Genomic DNA, 23,404 nt, shown 5'->3' with positions numbered 1-23,404 from the left:
TCCTGAAAGGGAAGTGCATAAGACACTGTGCTTTTAACCATTCTCTGTCGTCATTTGTTGTATTTTTCAGGACAGAGGCAGAAGAATGGAGAACAATTTGAAAGCACGATAACAAATGTGCTCGGGGCATGCTCTGCATCACTGCGAAGCAGCAGCAGCCAGAAGCAGAGGATGAATGTACAGCGATGGGGCAGTGGGTGGCAAGCAAGCTTCGCACGCTGCCACAAAAAATTCGCTGTGAGGTTACCTTTAAATTACAAACACTAATATTTAAGGCAGAAATGGAAGTCCTTCAGGATTAACTTAATTTTGAACTTATATCACATTTAATTGTTTCAATTTTACTTTTGACTAGCAATATCATTTATCACTATTTCATTTCATTCAAGATACTTCATGTGCTGGGTTTGTGCAATGAAGAAAAATAAATTTGTATTTATCATGTTTCAATATTGTTTCATTTTTGTTTTGCTTATACCCCTGTCACATTGGGCGTTTTAATGTCATTCGAACCGAATGGCATTAGCATCGAATGACATTATTCGGTTGCTACACAGCGATATTTAATGTCATTAGCACCGAATGACTTCCGCAATCGAATGATTTCAAGAAACTCATTCGGCTTCGCACTTCAGAGCGAATGTGTACTCTCAACCCCAGAATCAAAGCAAAACACGACAGAGCGTTTGCAAATTGAAAGCCGTACTCGTAAAGAAATAATAAGCTTTGCGTTTTAATGGACTTGCTACTTTAAAGAGACAAAATATGTATGGCAGGCTGTCGCAAAATGTTGTTATACTCTCCAGCTCAGCAGCGTCTGGCCTCCGGCCCTGCCGCTGACACTCTGCTCGTCGGCCATATTGCAAACAGTCGGGTGCCTCGTTGCACATTTCGTTTAAGCAGGCATCACGAGCAGCGGGACGAGCAATGGCAGCGGCACGGGCACATTGGAATCAAGCAGAAACATTTACGCTAATTCAAATTTGGGAAGATAACCTAAATGACCTGCGTCGGGCAAAAAGAAATCATAATGTGTACGTGCACATTGTGGATGAACTCTTTAAAGCCGGCATCGAGAAGAGTCTGAAAGAAACAAAGAGAAAGATTGAAATCCTGCAAAACAAATACAGGCAAGTACGATTTTTATTTTTGACGCTGTGCATGTTCGTTAAATAAGAAAGAAATAACGGGAACATATCGGGCGAAGTAGCGTCACAGGTTGTTTTCTAGAGCGGACGCCAGTATCATCACTTGGCGATGTCGAAAGAGCTAATAGACGCGGCGCACTTCTTTTCTTTCACGCAGCGCATACCTTCATCGGACGCATTGTGTATCTTTTAGCATACTGGACCAGCAGGCATACAACAGTCCGCTGATGGGGACGCTCCGAAATGTGATACACCAGTCCTTCGGAACGCATAGAGAAATGCGGGGCGCGTTCTGGATCGTGTCCGCCCGGGATTGAAAGTGCCCTGTGTGACTGGTATTTTTCGTGCTGCGATGACTTTCATTTCCAAATAGCAAAATAAAAAGAACATCTGTAAGCGAGTATCTCGGTGCGCGTCAGGGAACAGCTAATTTCAAGCAACGACATCTTTTTGCTACGTTGACCTTCAGAGCGTGTGCTGTACATGTATTGTACTGCTACTGCTATTCGGGTGTGTTCTATGAACCTATGGCGCAAAATATGAACTTAATAACCGACAATGCAGTTGAAACGTGGCTTTGCTTTATTTCTGTTGCAGACATCAATAAGAAAATGGCGCGGGCTGTGGCCAGATAACGTGGCCCTTTTATTGGGAAATACATAAATTGCTCCAGGCGCTGCCTATTGATGACGACAGCCTGCTGCATGAGAGTGTCTGCAACAGCAGCAGCACAGTGTAACAGGTAAGTGCAATGCATATTTTACAATATTTTCTAATAAACTTTTGCAACAGTTATGTCTTCAAGCATGCGAAATTTTTTATATCACAATTGGAGCTAAAAGCAAAGCTAATTTTTTTTTTTTTCAGGGTGCTTCCATTGCTATTGTCTGCACTACAAACTTTGGAGGGACATACCAGAAATGAATATTTGAAACATTTGCGGCACCCTTAAAGGGAAGCTGAAACACTTTTAGAAAAAAATGAGTTCTCTGCGGCATTCTACAGTTTTTAGTCCATTGAACACAAATATCTAGTTTAAAAAGTGCGGAAACAAACGCAAGCGGCTGGTTTTTGCAAAAAAACGCGCACCAGCGCCTCAGGGCATCGCACCAACACCGCTGTTGCCCGTGATTGGTCGGGACCGCTGCGATGTCATTCACGGGGATCGCCTGTCGGCGCCGCCGTTTCTGAGCGTAGCACGCTGTTCTGGTCTGGCTTCACAGATTAGTTGTAAGCATTACGGAACATTCTCGCTGTATCGGACAGCTTGTATTATCGCCTTGCATGTTCGAACCGACAGCCGATACAGAAAATGATGGCGGCAATGACGATGTTGAGTGTGCTAACAGCGAGAATTGTGTGCAGCTTCTCGCGCATTGGAAATATTATTAGCTGGTACGGTATGTTTTTTTCATGTAGCTGCACGTTACAATGACAGGAGAAAAAATGCACGAAAGTGTCACTGGGAACTTGCTGCTGGAAGAATGTGGAAGCACTAACTTCTCATTAGATTGTAAACACGGGTGTAATTCCGCGATGTCAAGCACCTTGCCTCTGCTTGTCTAAAGTTCGGTCGTTTTTTGCAAGTTGATACATGATCGCAAACATAAGTGCCGCGTTTCAAAGTGCGCACATGCAGTGCTGTGAGGTACAGTCATGGAAGTTGCTTATCATACACATCCAGAGATGACCAGAGGTATTATATGTGCAATATTCAGACTATGCTTCGATGAGTTTGCGATTGTGGCTCGATCAAGAATCGGTATGCGTGCTGCATTCTAGTGTTGACACACAGATATTAGGCAGTTTTAGCACTGCCGTGTGGAAAAACGCTAACTTTACGGTAACTGCAGCCGTACGTCGAATGTCGCTAGGCAAGCCTAGCAACAACGCGTTTCCGCATTGGTCGTAAGGCTACAAGTCCAGTAAAGAGCGACTTGAATGAAATGGTACGACTTGTGAGTGACCATATTCTTGCCATAAATAGGAAGCCAGGTCGCAAGATCTTGAGTGCCATCACAGCTGAAATTGTCAGCCATTACCCGAAGACATTCGAGGACACCCTAAATGGGGCAGTAATTGGCTCGGGTATTGAGACACTCTTGTGGAAACTTGAAAACTGTGTTAACAACAAACGAAGGCCAAGCTCTGAGCAGCCACATCAGTTCGAACCGGACGATGAACTGGACTTGCGTGCCAAACGAGTGAAGATTCAGAGAGACTCGTATGGGTGTGTGGCATGGCAACCAAAGCTTCCATCTGACGAGACCGCTGACTCACAGAATAAAAAAGATGACCTGCTGTCGCAGTTCAGGCTTGCGTTTCCAGATGAGACCATGGTTGCACAGCTCATGTCGGAGACTTATGCATCACAACGTCAGCTTATCAATGCATCCGAAAATATTCTAGACATTGAGCGAAGCTAGCCATTTCTGTTTCAGGCAAAGCACCTGACCAACCACATAAACATCTTGCTAGGCTCAAATGTTGCACAGACTTTTGATGACCGACTAAAGACTGTTGGACGGCAAGTTTTTCGTTACGCACACAGCTAAGTAAAAAAAGAATGTGTGAAGTCTTGTCTCCAAGAAATAGAAGCTGCCAAAACTAACAGGAAGTCAATGGCAGTTGAATACGAAGCCACGCTACTACTACTGCTCGCAATCTTCGGAGAAGACAAAGAGCTGTTCTACAAGCTAACAGAGGTAAAAACTGACAAATGTAGTTTGCATTATTTCCTTGCAGTCGTCGTACGTTAATGCACAATGTGAAGTGTCTCATTAATTTATTCCTCCCAATAACCAAGTCAGCACTGCCTTTTATAACAGTAGTGCAGTGATTGTTTTAATCCCACGTCTCTAACATTTGTACTGAGATAACAGAAAAATCTGGAAGTTTTATGTCAACCTTGCCCATAAACAAAAATTTATCCTCAAAGCCAGCAGATTTGCTGCGGTGTGTTTTAGCGTGCGACGCAATGGTAACTCATATTAAGTGAAATGGCGTCTGTGTTGAGGACTTAAGGCAACATTTTTCTTTTATTACATCCCATTGACCGATCCTAACGCTAATGCACATGTGAATTGGATTTTTCATGTAAGGAGACGGCCAGCGACGATGACTTGGGGGATCTGCCAAGCTGTCCTTTCATCTGCGCGAGAGGTAAGATACTGATGACCGACTAAAGGGGCAGTTCATAAAAAAATTGCTGAAAAATGCACTAAATGGTGCTACCTTGTCCGAAATGCAAATCTTTATTATATTAGACAAATGTATGCATTTTATTAAAAGACACGTCCCGGTGATTGAAATGCTTAATGAGTATTGTTGGCTCGATGTGCCTATCATGTATAGGCCAATGCAATCTTCGTCGTTATCCCTTCCTCGTTTTTCACTTACCTTCCTAAACCTAATGGTGATGGACCCACCCCTCTGAATAAAGAGACTGTACACGTAACTGAAAGACATAATGAAATAATGAAAACAGAAGGACAAAGCGAATAATAATCTTCCTTCCAACTCTTTTCCAGGATGGACTTTTCTCACTGCTAATTCATACACAATCTGCGTGGACACCCATCCAGTACTTCATGCATCGAAGCCAGACGAGGCCTTCAAGCTGCTGTTCTTTGCCCATTTTGCTTTTAACATCCAGTACCAGAAGGAGACTAGCCTGTGCTTGGAATTCACACAGAGGTAAGAACTGAAGCCAATGTTCACTCACTTGTACACTTGCCTGACGTAACAGCACGCCCTGCGCAAATGCATACTGCAGTCTGCCAATCTTCCAAAACCTTATTTAGAAAAGCGGTTACTACGCTGCTAAACTGACAGTATGCGAAGATAATGCACTTCAACTGAAAAGCTTTTTGAACAGTGTGCGTGTTCATAGAGAATATCATACTGTCAATGAAGTTTGCTTATAGAGGTGAAAGTTGGCATTTCTTCAGTTTGGCATTGAACTAGCACTGCGACGCAGTAACGCTAAAGATATTTGGTAGTGTGCTGTAGTATAGGAGCAGCACCAAAGAAAATTTGCTTTTAGGTAGGGAGTTTTAGCAACATTGTAGTACAAGAAATTAATAATTGATTTACCACTGACTGACGTAATAACATGCCCTCATTGTCCAGTCTCATTTTTGAAAATATGTGTCAAACAGCGAGACATCATAAAGAAACCTTTTATCTCTATAGTTAACAGTACAGCAGCAGCTAGGGATTACGCCTGTGTGCTGTCTATGAGTTCTGCTGGAAGGCTAATGCAAGAGCATACAGTCAAGGATGCATTCTAGTAAACGTGAAGGTCTGAGATCAGGTACTTCGTTGTTTTGTTATAATAAAGCGCAACACCAAAAACAAAGCAAGTGACAAGCACGCAACTGTATTATAAACGTTAATTTTTTTTAACCCTTGCAGCCTTCTATTTTAAAAAGTGTGAGAAATGCGCTGATGCTTTCTATTGTGCTGGACTGAACTGCAAAGTGGACATTATGTACCTCATAAGGATGAATAATTAGACGATTAATCAGCTTAAGTTATGTAACAAACTTTACTATTTCTGCTTTAAAGGGAAGGTTGTATCGCAAAATTTATCTGTCAACATCGAAGGTTAGGCTTATTTTTAAGTTTTATTACTCGGCAATATATTTCGAAGTATCGAAGGAAAGCTTGTTCAATTGGCTGGCCCACTTTACCTAACTATACAATGCCGTAACTGCTCATCGTATTCCCGCCGAAATCTAGTTAACTTATACATCATAAAAATACACTAACTGCGTCTGTACTTGCTGCATGCATTAGAAGTGCGAGAAGCGATTTTTCTATGAATATGCAATGGTGGAAAGCTGACTCAACGAGCTTTCATATGTGTATTTTTGTTGGTCGATGTCTCGAATGATACTGCCGTTTAGGAATGTTTAAAACAGCTCATATTCAAAGTTGACGACCATCAATTTTGCAACATACCAACCTTGCTTCTGAGATGAAAAATAGAAAAGTCAGTCAAAGTTAATTATGTAACTACAGATACATTTGAGGTACCTAATGTCTGCCTTGCTGTACAGTCCAGCTCAGAAGACCACACCGACGTAGCTAAGTATTTAAAACAAATATCTTCAAAAGTGACAAAGATCACCCTGTATATAAAATATAAATCAGACGGAAAAAAATGTCTCTCCCGCTCTTTTTTTGCCGCATCTCACACATACACACTTAAGGTAATGGAATCGGGGTACGGATTTCAGGCTGTTTTTTATGGGAGAGGGGTGCGTTCTGACATGGCAAACCGTTGTAGCAGGGTAAGCAAAAGAGACCTAACGTTTCATTAAAGCACGTTTCTCCTTGTTTTATCCGTTCACGCCTCCTCATTCATAAGGCCACATGTACTGTAGTGGCTATGAGTTCCTGGGCGCATAAGCTACGAACGAGTCCGACACTTTTATCATTACCCACTGGATCAAATCCTCACTTGTGGAGATGAAAATCGATCTCAAGTCATTTAATATGTGGTAGTGAAATGAGGTGACCACTGAGAAGCAAGGTACTTAAATGACTTCACTAGCATCCTAGATACTTCTGTTTCCAATGGTACCTGTATGACCAGAAACTCCAACACATGCCTCGTAAACAATGACATTGTAGAAGCATCACATGCTCTTTCCGCCTAGCAGTGAGTCATGCTGATGTGTGGTTGCTGATAAAACGAATCTTGCTGCTTTATCGCTATGAGGAGCGTGACAAGAAGGTTTGAGCAGCAAAGTGACGCCTCACAAAGCTAGTTTTATTTCTGGGTGGGAACAGGTAAGATATTAGTGCTTTTCTTACTTAGCTTTTACCCCTCAGAACGTAGCGGATCATATATGAGACCTGATTTTTTTAACACATCCGCCCTTGTCAGAATGGTTGTGCAAGTGTAGAACGAATATATTTTTGTCTTTCAACTATAAAAATTGTTTTTGTGCCTGGTAGTTTGTGATAGCTCGTGGCTCTTTGTTTCAGGGCTATTGCAGGTATTAATCCTGCAAGAGGAACAAAGGTGCAAAAGAATGGCGGGAAGCAGCACTGCCTGTCACCAAGAGTGGCTGCACTCGTAACGGCTTTGAAAGACTATGACTTTTAGATTTTTAGTTTCTGTTGCTTGTGTTGTATAACATTTTATTACGTTGGGCTCAGAAATAGTTTTCGAGCTATAGAAGACTGCTGATGTGACTTTCGTTTTAATAAAATGTTCATTCATATCAAGCTGCTTGGCTTTTGGTTCTCAGGCAATGCTATACTGATGAAAATCAGTGTGTTGTGCAAACGTTTCATATTCAGATATTCTTAAATTACTACAGGCAACTTCCCTCGAGCAACGAATTGTGTAATATCGCACTTTCATTGGTATAAACGATGCAAAGATCGTATTTGTAATTTAATGAGCCCTTGTGCTTGCACAGAGACCGTATATTGTGCGGGGAATAAAATTGGAATAAAAGAAAAACAAATAGGAAACAGAACTTTGCAGGAATTTCAAATATATTTTCTGCAAACCAAAAAGAAAATTGTGTGTAAATTAACAGGGCAGCCAAAAACAGACAACTAAACTCAATTTGCATTCACAGATTTTCTGTACATGATAGAAAAGAAACATTGTAAAATAACAGAATAACTGAAAACAAAAAAGTGAATTTCACAGATTTTCTGTACATGACAGAAAAGAAACACTGTAAGATAACACAATCACTGAAAACAGAAAAGTGAATTTCACAGACATTTTACAAGCTTTCAGTAAATAATGAGAAAGAAAAACCTGAATATCACAGACTTAATTCGAAACAGAAAATGAAATTCTGCAGAAATCTTACAGGGATTTTCGGTAAATGATAAAAAACTAACATTGTAAAATAACCGAAAAACGGAAAACAGAACTGTACAGACCTTTTCTGGCAGGACAGCTGCCAGAAAATGTCTGTTTTTTTTTCGAAAACATTTTTTACAGTGTATCCAGCTACGCTAAAACTGTGTTACCAGACGTTCATGGCTGCAAATGTTCGCATTTCCAGAGTGCATCAATGTGGGCACCGGAACACCATAAGATCGCGCGCATATGCATGTTACATGCGATGAAAGTAGGTTAGGCAGGTTGGCTGGATATTTTCGGAACATGGAAAATCTCTGTACGGTTCTGTCCATGTTCACAACACCGCACTGCGATTATACAAGTACGATGCTTGCATCAAAAGTGTCACTGTCGAGACAGTGGCTCTTGAAATGCTATCATGAGCCAAGTACGATGTGAACTTTCAAACCGAGAGCGAGCGCAGAAATTAATTTTCAGTGAAAATATTCAGACGCCAGTTCTGCAATAGCTAATAAAAGTTACTTTTCATTACCAAGAACAATATTAAATTGTTAAAATTTTCGTTCTATAAATGTACAGATAGTTTTCTTTGCTCTTGGTGTCTGCAGAGTAGTGAAGTAAAATGTTTCTTCACAAGTGCTGAAGCATTGAAAGAAAGTAAACTACTGATGAAGTTTTGTGTTATCCTCGCAGGTTTTCAATGGCATGCAGAATTTCTTCACTTCACTGATTGCCAAGAGTGTACATATTACTGCCTCCCATCGTAAAGCTTTGAAAGAAATTTTCGTTGCTTATCAGTGACTTATTTTAGTTGCAAAAAACCTTCATATCTACGTTTACATAAGTAATCAAATGGTTACTCCTAGTAGGTATCATTGATTTGTCTATCTTCCAGGCACCACTGCAAGCCGTGGAAAATGTTCAGCCACTATCACTGAGTCTCCCGAAAGGACCGTGGACTAAACAGCTGAAAGGCCTGTACAGAAGTTTGGCGGAGAACTCCATTTTGCAACACGAGAGGGCTCTATCTGCTTCCAAACATTGTGTTGCCGGCTATAGATGTTTAAAACTGAGAAGGTTCACGATGCACTGCTCTGTGAAGCTGGTGGGCAGGTTTACCTCAAAGCCACTGTCGAGGCATCATTTTCTTTGTCAAAACGGTACAACGTAGCTGCAGCAATTACATCTGACGGGCTTGTGAGGAAAGGCTGTTGCAACTGCCGTGCAGGAGCATCAAGAGTGTGCAAACATGTAGCAGCCCTATTATGGTTTGTTCTGGACATGAAGCGCTCTGGACAAGCTTATATTCAGGACACTGCTTCGTGCTCTGGAAAGCCAAGAGCCTGGGCGACTGGGACAAAGCATGGGAACATGTGCACGTTAAAGTTTTCTGATTTGAACTTTGTGAAGCATGTGCCCAACAAGGCAAAACAAAGAAAGCGTGCAAAAGAAAATGCACATGTTCAGTTAACTGAAGGAGACATACAAGGACTGCATAAAACACTGTGCGAGGAAGACATGCATCCTATGCTGCATGATACCTTGCGGGACAACTCTTTTCTTCCAGTGCCCCTGCCAGTCATCCAGCAGGATGCAGTGCCAGCGAAGCTAATGCTTAGGCTCCCCACCAAGGTGCTCTCAGAGCGAGAATGTGCCAACAGGCTACAATTTTGAAGACTGCTCTCTCACACTCCAAGAAGCATGGGCGCTTGAAGAAAGCACAAGAGACCAGGGCAGCTCTGCTACATGGTCCTTTGAGAGAGTGAAGCGCCTGACTGCATCCCACTTTGGCGACATTGTTAGCCGCCAGAAGCCAGCAGATGAAAAGTTTTTGAAGCGAGTTTTTGGATCAAGCACCTTGCTAACCAACTATATGAGGGACGGCTTGCTTAATGAGGAGAGTGCTGTGCGGCGGTATGTTGAGAACGGTGCGTCGATTGAAGTGTACCATTGCGGCCTGTGCGTCAACCTTGGTGTAGCAGTACTCGGTGCCACACCAGACAGAGTAGTGAAAGATGGTGATAGCTTTGGCCTTCTGGAAGTGAAGACTCTTTCAACTGCTAGAGACCGACGAGAACTTCTGAGCAATGCCATTCAAACTGCATCATACCCGAAAGATTGCTTGCTTCGTACCTCGCACAAGTACTATTATCCGGTACAAGGACAAATGGCACTGACGGGACTTTCCTGGTGCGAATTTTTGGTTGACAATGGCGTTGAGTGTACAGTCCAGAGGATTCAATTTGAAAGTTTGCTCTGGACCAACAAAATGATGCCCCGACTCCTGCAGTTTTACAGAGACTATAAGCAGTGCCAAGTTCTTTCAGATTAAAATTTACACAAAGTGCGCGCAGTCAAGTTTTTGTTTTCATTAACCTCCTCGTTCCCACAATATGTACTTCTCGGCCTGTTTCTTTTTTTTTTTCAGATTGACAATTTGTTAGAGCTATCGGACGATAACTTGCTGCCAAGGAGGGGTCTTTTCTCTGCTTCAGGACAGGAACCACAATCGCCTCTTTCCATGTAGATGGTAGGTATGCCGCAGCCCAAATAGTGTTGTAAAGTGTGAGTACTGTAACTTGTGTGTCAGTATGTAAATTTCTGATCATATCATACATGACTCTGTCAGGTCCCGGTGCAGTGCTTTTGCGTGTGTTCAAAGCAGCTCTCAACTCGGCAATACTGAAAGGCCGGTTATAGGGTTCATTCTGTCTGGATTTTCTAATTATTGGCTTATATTCTTCTATTTGTTTATATTTGAGAAAGGACTGAGAATAATGGGTTGAGCTCGACACGCTCTCAAAGGGCTCCCCAAGTGAGTCTGCCTGATCTTGCAGGGTATCGCCTTGTGTGTTTACCAGAGGGAGTGAATATGCTTGTCGCCCTCTTATCCTATTGACCCTGTTCCAGGCTTTGGCCTCATCAGTAAACGAGTTGATACGCGATAGAAACTTCTGCCAACTTTCTGTTATGGCCTGTCGACAGGTTCGCCTGCCTTGGGATTTTACTTTTTTAAAGTTGCTAAGATTCTCCGCAGTGGGAGAAGCGCGTAGCAACCCCCACGCCCTGTTCTGTTTTTTACGAGCGATCCTACAATCGTCGTTCCACCACGGGACACGCCGTTTGCATGCCAAGCCATTTACTTCTGATATGCATTTAGAGGCGACATCTATTATGAAGGCTGTAAAGAACTCCACTGCAGCATCAATTCCTAACGAAGACATGTCAGCCCATGAGATACCAGTCAGAGTTCGGAATTTCTCCCAGTCAGCTGTCTCAATCTTCCACCTAGGAGCCTGTGGTAGATATTCGTTTTCTTTATATGTTCTTAGTAGTATGGGGAAGTGGTCGCTCCCGTAAGGATTGTTGTTAACTTCCCATTCAACTTCGGGCAGTAAAGACGGGGAAACTATACTAAGATCTATTGAAGAATAGGTTCTGTTTGCGAGAGAGTAATATGTGTGTTCCTTCCTATTCAACAGGCACGCACCAGAAGAAAAAAGGAACTGTTCGACAAGACGTCCTCGCGCATCTATACGATGGTCGCCCCACAGGTAGTTATGTGCATTGAAATCGCCAAGAACAATATAGGGTTCTGGCAATTCCTCTATAAAGGACTGAAATTCATGTTTGCTTAGTTTATAATGGGGGGGGGGTATATAAAGCGAGCAAATAGTGATAAGTTTGTTTAGCAGAACCACTCGAACCGCCACTGCCTCAAGGGCCGTTCGTAGCTGTAAACGTTGACACGCTATGCTTCTTTGAATTATAATTGCAACACCGCCCGATGATGCGACAGCATCATCGCGATCTTTGCGAAAGGTAACATACTGTCGAAGAAAGTTTGCGTATTTTGATTTTAAGTGTGTTTTCTGTAAACACAGCACTTTTGGATTGTGTTTATGGATGAGTTCTTGCACATCATCAAGATTCCTAAGAAGACCTCTGACATTCCACTGAATGATTTGTGTATCCATATTTAAAGAAAATTGGTGCTTTGTTTACGGAAACGGAAGTGATGCCTTAGGTTACAGAGCTCTTTCGAGGCCCTGTAACGGGGGTTCTGCCCTTTCTGGAGCGTTCGAGGGAGCCTCGCCGCTCCTGAGGCGTTTGGTGCGCCTTGAGGACAGGTGTAGTGTCTATTGCCTCTTGTGAGGCGCCGGACAAGTGCTCTTGCAAGCGAGAAGTTACAAGAGAGAGGCCCGCCTTGGAGGGCAAGACCCCTGCGCCCACCAGCCCGGAGGTCGATGGGGCACCCTGCGAGATTTGGCTGCGCCGGCTGTTGCCAGCGCTGGAAGGGGCCAGGGAGGTTGGGGCAGCCTCGGCTGCGCCCACCTTTGGGGTCGATGGTCCCCTCTGCTGTGTTGACGGAGCAGCGCTAGCTGCAACCGCCGCGGGGGCAGATGGCGTAACTGCCGACTCACTGCCTGTGGGTCGGACAGCCGCCGGAGGCCGTTGTGGCGCTGCCCCCTTACGCGCCACATCGGCAAAGCTGCTCTTAGACAGGTACGACACCCGCCTCCGTGCCTCCTTGAAAGAAATGTTTTCTTTGACTTTGATTGTCATATCTCTTTTTCTCTTTTCCAGGACGGGCAGGACCGCGAGTATGCGGCATGCTCGCCATCGCAGTTGACACAATGTGGAGTGTTCTGGCATGTTTCGGAGGAATGCTCTTTGTCACTGCACTTGGCACAAGTCAGCCGGCCTCGACAGTTCTGTGAACTGTGGCCGAAACGTTGGCACTTAAAGCATCTGAGAGGATTGGGAACGCATGGCCGAACACGAAGTTTGATATAACCGGCCTCGATGGACTCTGGAAGGACACTTGAGCCGAAAGTGAGTATCAGGTGTTTCGTCTTGATCTCTTTTCCATCTCGCCTCATCTTAATTCGTTTAACATTGATAACATTCTGGCCACTGAAGCCCTCCAAGAGTTCAGCCTCAGTGAGATCCATCAAGTCATCGTCAGAGACAACACCACGGGTGGTGTTCATCGTGCAGCGCGGGGTTATAATTATTTGGGTTTCCCCAAATTACGCTAGTGTTGACAATTTTTCATATTGTTTTTGATCGCGGAGCTCCAAGAGGAGATTACCGCTTGCCATCCTCGACGCTTTATATCCAGGACCAAAGACCTCAGTCAATGACTCTGAAACAAGGAAGGGTGAGATAGTTCTTACTGGTTTATCTGGTTTTGCAGAATGGATGACATGGAAACGCGGGAAGGATTCTTTTTGGCGGCCAAAAAATTGGAAGACTTCATCGGTGCGCCCTCTTTTCTGAGGGCGATCAGGTAGTGGAGGGAAGGAAGTAGCCATGTGTGGACGTGTAGTTTTCGGCAGCAACGCCAGCCACCCACCATGGAGTCCAACAAGGGGAAGCTGCAGGGCCTGAAAAACAGGGCCTGCAAACACCAGCTGTACGTTGCCACTATAACCCAATATGACATAACCAAGGTTGGCTACTCACACAAGGTTAACCCTTGCTGCCAGGAAGGTCGGAAGTAATAAAGAAATTAGAAGGAGACAGGAAAGGTGGAAAGTAAGGAAAAGACGAAGGTTGTAGGGAGAGAGAGACAGGAAAAGGCAACTACCGATTTCCCCCGGGTGGGACAGTCCGGGGGTGCCTTCTACATGAAGCAGAGGCCAAAGAGGTGTGTTGCCTGCGCCGAGGGGCCTTAACGGTCCGAACACCCGGCATCGGCTCAACCCCCAGGATCCCCTTTTCCCTGGACACAGCTAAGCCGCGCACGGCTACACGCGGGAGGGTCCAACCCTTGTGTGCTCGGGTACGTGGTGTTGCAACACACCAAACGCCTGCTTACGCAGACGCCCCTGCGGGGGAGGTGTGCTCATGAGCACTGCATTTCGCTCAGGGTTTGACGGCCTCAGCAGCTCTGTGAACTGTGACCGAAACGCTGGCATTTGAAGCAACGCAGGGGATTAGGAACATATGGGCGAACACGGAGCTTGATATACCCGGCCTCGATGGACTCGGGCTGAACACCTGTGCCAAAAGTAAGCATCAGGTGTTTCGTCTGTATTTCCTTATTATCACGCCTCATCTTAATTCTCTTAACGTTGATGACGTTCTGCTCACTGAAGCCCTCCAAGAGCTCAGCCTCAGTCGGCTCCAAGAGATCATCATCGGACACTACGCCACGGCTGGTATTCATAGTATGATGCGGAGTTACTGTTACTTTGGCGTCGCCAAATGATACTAGATTGGATAGCTTTTCATATTGCTTCTGGTTGCGGAGCTCCAAGAGGAGATCACCGCTTGCCATTCTGGATACTTTGTAACCTGTACCAAAAACTTGCGTAAGAGACTTGGACACGAGGAATGGTGAGATTGTTCGCACGGGTTTGTTTGGTGTTTTGGACTGGACTAAATGGAAGCGAGGGAAAGTTTCTTTTTGACGGGCAAAAAATTCTAAGACATCATTGGTGCACCCCCTCTTCAGGGAGTGATCAGGTAGTGGGGGAAAGGAAGTAGCCATAGGAGATTGTAATTTCGGCAGTAACGCCTGCCACCCACCGTGGAGTCCTACAAGGGGACGCAACAGGGACTAAAAAACAGGTCCTGTAAACGCCAGCTGTACATTATCACTATAACCTAATATGATATAAGCTAGGTTGGTTATTCACACAAGGTTAGCCCTTGCTGCCTGGAAAAATTGGAAGTAAGCGGACGCTAGGAGAAGACAGGAAAGATGAAAAGTGAGAGAAAGACGAAGGCTGGAGGGAGAGAGAGACAGGAAAAGGCAACTACCGATTTCCCTCGGGTGGGTCAGTCTGGGGGTGCCATCTACGTGAAGCCGAGGCCAAAGGGGTGTGTTGCCGCCGCCGAGGGGCTGTAAAGGTCCAAACACCTGGCATTGGCTCAACCCCCAGGATCCCGTTTACCCCGAACACGGCTAAGCTGCACACGGTTAGACGCGGGAGGGTCCAACCCTCGCATGCTCGAGTACGTGGCGTCACAACACACCAAATGCCTGCTTACGCAGACGCCCCTGCGGGCTAGACACGCTGGCTCTCCCTCCACGCTGTTGTGGAACGGCTTCTCGAGCAATACCCTGCTCTTATTGCATTTTTTGAGAGCCACAGCAGCGAGGACCGACTTCTAGCTGTTGACTCGATCTTGAGCAAGCTGAAGGACCCCTCGACAAAGCTGTATCTCCAATTTCTCGACTATGTTTTTCCGCTTTTCACCACACTAAACAAGGAAATGCAAGCCGAAGAGACAAGACTGCACAAGCTTCATGGCTCTATATCAGCGGTATTAAAGACCATTCTCGAAGCGTACATAAAGCCGATCTGTTTGCAGGATGTACCGTTGGAGCGTGTACCGTAGAGACCCAAAGAACTTCATACCTCTTGAGGAGATATACCTCGGCGGAAAAGTGATGTTAGCACTGTCGGAACCTCACGGCATAGACCGAACCATTACTCATAACTTCTGGCTCAGATGTTTAGAATTTTATATTGAAGCGGCAAGCCAGATATTAACCAGATTCCCATTGGACAACGTCCAGGTGAATCGACCCGCAAGTTGTCATCAAAAAGCAGATTTCAATAGCCCCACTTGCCACCTCATTCCCTTCTCTGGTGCCAGAAAGAGAAATGAACAAAATTGATGCAGAATGGAGACTGCTCCGCAATACAGAAATGGACCTGCCGCCAGATGCGAGCGCTCAACGCTTTTGGAAACGAGTGAGACGCCAGGCAAGGAGACGGGTGCCCAATGTTCCCTCTCTTGAGCGACTTCGTCTACAAGCTTCTCTGTTTGCCGCACTCCAGTGCAACAGTGGAGAGAGTTTTCTCTCAGATCAACCTTATGAAAACAAAGACCAGAAACAGCTTGGTAACGCAAACCCTGGCAGCTACGCTTCACGCCAAGCGGGTTCTAGGAGGGGCCAACTGTTATGACTTTGCAGTGAAAGAACGCTTAATTGGCCTCATCAAAAAAGAAATGTATATGCAGGAGTGAAACTCAGTCGGGATGCCACCCGAATGACATGTTTTATGCTTTAGCGTTTGTTTGTTCACGCCCACATTTGGGCACAAAGTGGATTTCCCTCGCTCTTTGACTGCAGCCGGTGAGCGTAAGTGTTCACTGCGATATTTTCATTCATTTCAGGGCTTAGGCCAGGATTTATTAGGTTTTGATACTAACTAATGTTTTCCTTACCCGCGATCACGTGGTACGCGAGTTGGCATGGGAAATCAATGTGTTATTCTATTCAAAGTTGCTACCAAAGTGTAGTAAGAGGGTCTCTGCGAAATAAAAGAGTTCACAATTCAACTACGCACCTTTTTTCCATGCCTGAATATTATTTTTTGGATCTAGGGAAGTTTGAGTGAAAATTTGGGGACGAAGTGGCTTTCGAGGTTGGCAGCACTGCTCGACGGTCACTTTTAAAATGGCGTCGGAGGAGATGACAGCACCTTCTGGCTCGAGAAAACCGGCACTGCACTTCAAATCCGAGGAAAAGTCGCTTCTTTTGAGCTTAGTTAACAATTATAACAAAAGTTCTAGAATGTAAGAAGACGGACGTGGCATCACTGAGCGCTAAAACTGCGGCATGGAAGAAGCTCACTGTGGAGTACAACGCACAGCATGGTGTCACGCCTTGCGACCCCAAGCAGCTGAAGAAATGTTGGGGAAACATGAAACAGAAATGGAAAGAGGAGAATTCTGAAGAAAAGAGAAAAATTCACAAGACGGGTAAGCGATCTTTTATTGATGACGGAACGTAGAAGACTAGCATCATTGTGTAGGCCATTGGAATTGCGTTGTCAAACTGTGTGTGTTTGTGGTGTCGATAGTATATTGGCTTCGGTGATTTCATGTTTACCGAGACTTGCATCATTGACTGCGAAAACGACACATAAATGACATGAACAGTGCATTGTACTGTATATTCATGTTATTTATGTCTCCGCGTTTCGACGTTGTCATGCCAAATAACATTGCTACTTTTTTGCGCGTTTGTACTGCACTGCTTACATGTGTGCTTCGTGTAGAGTTAGAGATTTGCAGCTGGCCAAAATGGCGCACGGTACAAAAGCTTTTTCCTCAAAGTGATGAACGTCATGCGCAAGCACTTCTCGCGCGGTGCGTATGCTGGAACACATGATGGGGGTCACATGGGGGGCGTAGGGTAACACACATGAGCAGACACAGCTTAGGTTTGCTAAACACAGGCATTAGGCTAGAAGTAGTTATGCAACACGCGAGCTGTTCAAACAGCATATTATGCTCATTCTACTGCTCTGAAAAGTAATGTCTTTTTAATGGTACCCCGACACAATTGTATGGTGGCAAAAACAGCTTAGCAGTAGTTTGACATGCTCAGGGTACTTTATTTCAGTATGATCAGATAAACATGAGCTCCAGTTCACAAAATTTGGCACTGAAACACATTTTGTAACTCCTGATATGCCCTATTACTGTAACAGCCTGCCTACTTGTTTGTAAACAGTGCATAGAAGTTTGCTGCACCCTTTTTCGGCAAGACTCAGAACAGCCTCAATGAGCATTGTGTATTGCATCCACAATACAGCAGTGACATTTTATGCAATACCACATGGTCTTCTAAACATACGCTGAAAGGCAATGCAAGTAACAAAAATAAATGTACTAGGAAAATATTAGCACATTTATACAAAGATTAGATGTGGCACAATGCAATACTGTAATACACCTGGCATGCAATACTGGAAAGGACGTGAAAAAAGAAAAGTGGGTCATAGCAGTTTCAGCAACCTGCTTGAAATCAAATATTTGAACATTTTTATTCAATGTGCATTGTGTACGGGCCCACTCAAAGCACTTCATAAATGTACTTCATAGAATGTTACAACTGGTACGCATTTCTTTAAAAAGGACCTGCTACAGCAGGCATGACACCGCTGTCGGCTTTGGTTGGGGCTGTGGCAGGCCACATGGTCACCAGAATACCAAATGAAGAGGACTCAGGTGGCACAATCTGTCTCCCCCCAGTTGACAGTGAGCCTGTTGTTCGGCTCCTGCAGCCCATGATAACAGGAGAAGTGAAACCAACATATGACTATTATGGTATAGTACTATTTCATGAAACACATTGGAAAGGTTTTGTGGCATGAAACTTGAAGGCAATCTGCTGTGAGGAAAGTGGGAGGAACCACTTCCCAGTTTATCGTGTTTTCCGAGGCTTTGATGCTGTTTACATGTCTGTGCAATTGGTACCTTCAGCCTGTTTGTTGTACAGTGCGCAGAAGTTACATATGTCTTTAGAAGGCATTTAGGCTTTTTCAAAACCCTCAGCTGAATATGTCGAAAGCAATTTGTTGTGGCATTTACATTCAGTGATGCAAAGTGTGCTGCATGATGAGCATAATTTTGAACTAATGATCATTTCAAAGGAGCCCTGGCCATCTACGAAATGACCAATCAATGGGTAATGACTTCACCAATGCTACAGGTTCACCCAGTGTGGGTGACACTGCAGCTGCGCCAGAGCTTCTTGACTCAAACAAGGAGAATGAGCCCGAACTAGCCAGAGAATCTACAAGCCAGAGGCCACCCAGAAGCAGGATGGCACTCCTTGAGAAAACGTTGGCTTCGGAAAATGAAGTGAGGATTGCTTTGCTCAGGGAGGAGCACAAGTTGTGAATGCGTCTCATGCAAGAACACGCAGGCAACATGCAAAAAAGAAATGAAGAGCATAAGCTCAAAACAGAAATATTGAATGTTCAGAAGCAAGTTGAGCTCGCAAAATTGAACGCGATAAATAAAAGCTGCATGACACCCTGAGGCTGCGTGTCTAATCAGTAACTGAGTTTTTAACACACATGGTCTTTTTACATTTCGTGTGTGTCTGTAGTGCCATACAGACGCCACACGACACATGGAAGAACCCTAAACCCATTACCCAACTATTCAGTACGTGTGTGTGAATATTCGAAACTTCTTGAATATTTCAAAACGTTAACTGCGCCCAATTAAACAAAATTGGAGCAAAAGCACGGTAAGTTTTCACCCCTCGGGCATAGTATAGACATAAAACATGAGAACTCGTGTAGTGGAACAGGATTCGTCGCTTCGGTAGCCATACATTACAGGCTATGCAGTGACCATTCGCACACTCTAAAGAGTTCTGCACATACAAAGAAACTACTGGTCTGCTCCTGATGCTCCGTTTATGCTTTTAATAAACACTTCATAATGTGCTATGTAATGACAGAACCTTCCTGACTATACTAGGATGTGAGCACTGTTTTATATTAATGCTGCTAATGCCTGTTCATTATTCCAAAACCATTCGATTTGATTCTGCGCGATTTCCATTCGATTCGGTCTCAAAATTCACTGTTCACACACCCCTATTATTCAGAAACACTGAGGTGGATTTCAAACAACAATCTTTAGGAGCAACTTCTCTGGATAAGAAGTTGCCGTGCACACATGCCAGGTATATTGTCCCCCACACAATTAACGGTTGGCAGGTGCTCTTGGCAAGTATTTCTTCCTCCACGTCTGCATCGGGTGTTGGGAACATGGAGACCGAGTGGCTCGGGTTCTCTTTGTAGGAGGGCCACATTGTGCAGGGCAGCGCAAGCTGTTATTATGCGAGCTGCATTACGAGGCTTGTGCTGCAGCTTCATGTCTAAGCAGGGAAAGCACCTTTTCCACACTCCAAAGGCCCTTTCTATGGAGTTGCGGGTCTTGATGCGCGCCTTGTTGTACCTGATAGAATGACAATACAATGCAATTAGTCAGTTTTCAAATGCACACTGTACATTCTATTGCTCCAAAGATTTTCTTCTGTGTAGTTAGCACAGATCTACATTGAATGGCTACAAATACATTCCATTTCCTGCAAATGATGTAGCACCTTCCTAGATTTGCATTCTTTCTGCCAAGCCATATTTCATTACCGACCATTATATTGAACGGAGCTGTAACAATCTGGTGCTATATAGGCGACACCATCTGTGTGCTCTTGGTGCAGCAGCAGATAACAGAGGAACATGTTGCTTATGCATTACAGATACTCACTGTAACACACTTCAGGTGTATTGCATAGCTTTACAAAAACATAGTATGTTATGGAGAGAGGTGTTACCTACCATATACACCCTTGAAAGGATTAGGCATTACTTGCCTGCCTTCTGGCAAGTTGACTGGACCTGGCTCAGCAAGGGGGGTCATCAAGGAAGGAGAGCAGGCCTAGCCCGTGTCCCCAAGCAGCAGACCAGGCACACTGTTCGTACATAACTGGTACTCTAGAATTGTCGAATATGCGACTGTCATGGGCAGACCCCGGCTAGCTCGCTACAACGTTGAAGAATCGCAGCATTGGTTGCAGTATGAGTGCAGGAACGGCATGTTGTCATTGAAACAACTATAAGTACAGTTTACCTCCCAGCAAGATGGAAGATAAAAATCTGAAAAAAAAAAAAAAAAACTGAAGGCTATCTCACAGACATTTTCAATTAACTAAAAATTTCATGTGGCCCATAATTCACCGCCCTGTTTTTGCCACGGCACATGTAAATACGGAATTTGTTCCACAGCTTGTAGTGGTCACGATGGACAGAAGTGTGATATCCCATTTCTTACGTTGTGAAATAAAAATATGTGCGCATGCACATCGTATCAGTTGCTTCGTGATCATCAAGCAAAGCTCCTCCTTGCCGCAGTGCTACAGTTGAGACCACACATTCGACTAAAAAGCGGCACTCGTACTGTCTCTCCGTGAAATATAGCGTGTGAATGAATATGATGCGCGTAACATAGTTACTTAAAACAGCATGCGAGAATTGTAATATGACGATTAAGACTCTTACCGCTGCTTTTACATTTCTGCAAAACTAATCGCTTACGTACGACCCCTACACATGGTGAAAAAGGGCTTACCTGAACGTTAACAAAAAAACACTCCTTTGCAGTTGCGGTAAACTACTGCGTCATCACCTCCGGGACTCTTTATGCGTACATGTGTGCCGTCGATGCAGCCCGTCCAGGGAAGTGGGCGATCTCGTCGAAATCTCGCATCACACCTGACAGCTGTGAGGCATCCGGGAAGCGGATGACTGCTCGGAACAGGTGCCTTGCAAGAAGGCGCGTCACTCGTTTCACTGTGCGGCACATCGTGGGCTGGGACACATTAACCAAGTCTCCGCTCACAATTTGAAAGGTTCCGGCACCATAAAATCTCTGTGCCACAAGCAGCTGCTGCATGGGTGTCAGCGGCAATCCTCGGTTGTCGCCGCTCGCTTCAAGTGGCACAAAGGCGAGCAGCTCACGAACTATTTGCTTCGTGAAGCGATAGTGCGTGATAAACTCATCGTCGTCGTACACCTCCATCGGGTTCAATCTGTCGCGCATCCATGGCCGTGGCACAGTTTGCATGTAAAATGCATCACCGAAGACGACATCACATGCTCCACACGCTAATCTATGTGCTAATTCTTCTGGCGACGTCGCTCCTATAAGCCGCCATGGCTCCTCAACCGGTCAAGCCCACTTCAAGGTAGCGCTGGCCCTGTCTTGAAGTTTTCGCGTACTTGATCAAGTGAAGTCCGCCGCGAGGAGGCGCTTTAAGTCAAGGGAGGTTTATGATGCGCGTTGGCGCTGACTTGAGGCGGCCGCAAGTCAAGTTCGAGTCAAGGCGCATTTCTGAATACGGGGGTAAGTTTGCAAACCTAGTCTGCCCATACGCAGGCCGATTACAATTTTTATAGTGCTGTACCAACATGGCTGCCGTGCGGCTCGCTCGACTCGAACTGATTGCCGAGCTCAGGGTGTCTACCAAGTTGACATTTCCAAATTCCCTGAGTTTTCCAGGTTTTCCCTGAGTGCCATTGCAAATTTCCCGGAGTGATGCTTAACTATGTTTTATGTCAAGACGGACTGAAACCATATCGCCTGATGCTGTCACTCTCTAGTAAGCACATGAAAAAAATAAAAACGTGACTTAATACAATTTGAATACTAAGGAGCAGTGTTTATGTTATTCAAAAAGAGAATAGAAGGCATGGGTTAGTAAAATGCACAGCAAATAAAGTGTCTTCGAAAAAAATTGCAAATGGGGTCGGACATTATCAAATACGAATAAAAAGGAGATGCATATAGAAGCAAATATTTTCGAATATGAGCTATTTCTATCAACTGATAGCAACCTTAGTGGGATGAGGTCCGAACTCTGTCACAATTGAGATTCTCTCTCAACAGCTCGTAAGTCAACCTCAACTGTCCTGACATACTCTCAGCCCGCGCACGACGCCCGAGTGTTGTGTTTCACTGCTTTAAAGAGTTTATTTTGGTTTGGAAGAGGGACACCTGCATTTCGGCATCAGCCAAAACTTTATTTTTTGGGCTCAAGCTCCTTCAAAACGGCAGCAGCAAGCTTCCATTCCCGTTTATTCCTCAATGCGTAGGTAATTTCTGTTCTTGTCCGCCTTCGCCACTCGTTCGCCCCAAGGACCATTTGAAGCATCTTGGTCAGTTGCACAGCCCACGACCGATTTTTCGAACTCCCTAGGGGCCGCGAAAACGTACGAAAAATCGGCCAGTTGGAAAAAAATAAATCCGTGTCATTTACTGCCCTTAGGGGCTCAAACCGCCACAGGCACGTCGAAAACGCTCTGAAGGCCTGTCGGTACACATATTAGGCATATCGGTGCTCGTACTGTGACAGGAAATACCGGGTGCCTGCGTGTATAATTAAGGAATACATACTGTGTTCCGTGGCCCCTTCCCACGCTTGTTATGCTTCACTGCAATACTTTTGCGTAAGCTTCACCAAGTAACATTTCTGTACAGACGCGAAGCTGACTTTCAGAAACCAGCATTATGCAACGCACCGTGTTTTCCAAGTTTCTAAGCCAATCGCGAGGACCACAAAGGCGGAGTCCGTGCCATTGATGACAGCAGCTAATTCTTTCAATAAAAAACTCGGCACCCAACGGCAAGAAGCTTCATAGCGAACGTCGAAGCAGCTAGGCCTATAGCGTTGCCGCAGTGGTGGCAACGGCTGCCAGCGGATCTGCGTGCGAGAGTGCCGGTTCGAGGTGGCGAAGTAATCAAAACGGCAGTGGTGGTGTCTTTGATTATTGCCGCTTCGGACCTGCGGTCACGGCAAAACATCCGGAAATTCGGACGGCGAAGAGTGTCTGCGTCAGAAATTTCACACGTTGTTATACGTTGACTCTATGGGGCACGTGGCGGGGCCGCGAAGCCGTCCAAATTATCGGGAATACGGAAAGTCGCTCGTTGACTGTACACTGACAACTCCCCCTGCCGACGACAGGGCATCAAAGACGATTCATTACGATTCCCGTCTGTTACTCGATCCAGTATTACCGCGACTTTCGACCCTTTCAATAAAATTGCCGCTAATTTTCCCTGATAGAGGCCCAAATTCCCT

The 23,404-nt window shown here is 44.9% G+C and overlaps 1 protein-coding gene, 1 long non-coding RNA gene and 1 pseudogene across 2 annotated transcripts; 2 read left to right on the top strand and 1 right to left on the bottom strand.

Moving 5' to 3' along the window:
- The first annotated feature begins 694 nt into the window (after positions 1-694).
- On the top strand, positions 695-11,772 carry LOC129387243 (uncharacterized). The gene is made up of 3 exons (XR_008614492.2): positions 695-4,310; positions 4,679-4,844; positions 7,146-11,772. It is a non-coding gene; the product is annotated as an uncharacterized lncRNA (long non-coding RNA).
- Positions 11,773-16,684: 4,912 nt separating this feature from the next.
- LOC126540882 (uncharacterized) lies at positions 16,685-18,786 on the top strand. The gene is made up of 2 exons (XM_072286182.1): positions 16,685-18,102; positions 18,392-18,786. The coding sequence occupies exons 1-2, from the start codon at positions 17,895-17,897 to the stop codon at positions 18,643-18,645; spliced, it is 462 nt and encodes a 153-aa protein (XP_072142283.1). The 5' UTR covers positions 16,685-17,894; the 3' UTR covers positions 18,646-18,786.
- A 98-nt stretch (positions 18,787-18,884) lies between these two features.
- Positions 18,885-22,881, bottom strand: LOC129387240 (putative nuclease HARBI1; annotated as a pseudogene).
- Between the last annotated feature and the right edge of the window lie 523 nt (positions 22,882-23,404).

The sequence above is a fragment of the Dermacentor andersoni genome, chromosome 2, assembly GCF_023375885.2.
Source record: "Dermacentor andersoni chromosome 2, qqDerAnde1_hic_scaffold, whole genome shotgun sequence".
Classification (NCBI taxonomy): Eukaryota; Metazoa; Arthropoda; class Arachnida; order Ixodida; family Ixodidae; genus Dermacentor; species Dermacentor andersoni.
The sequence above is the reverse complement of the archived record's forward strand: the minus strand, read 5'-3'. Positions and strand labels throughout refer to the sequence as shown.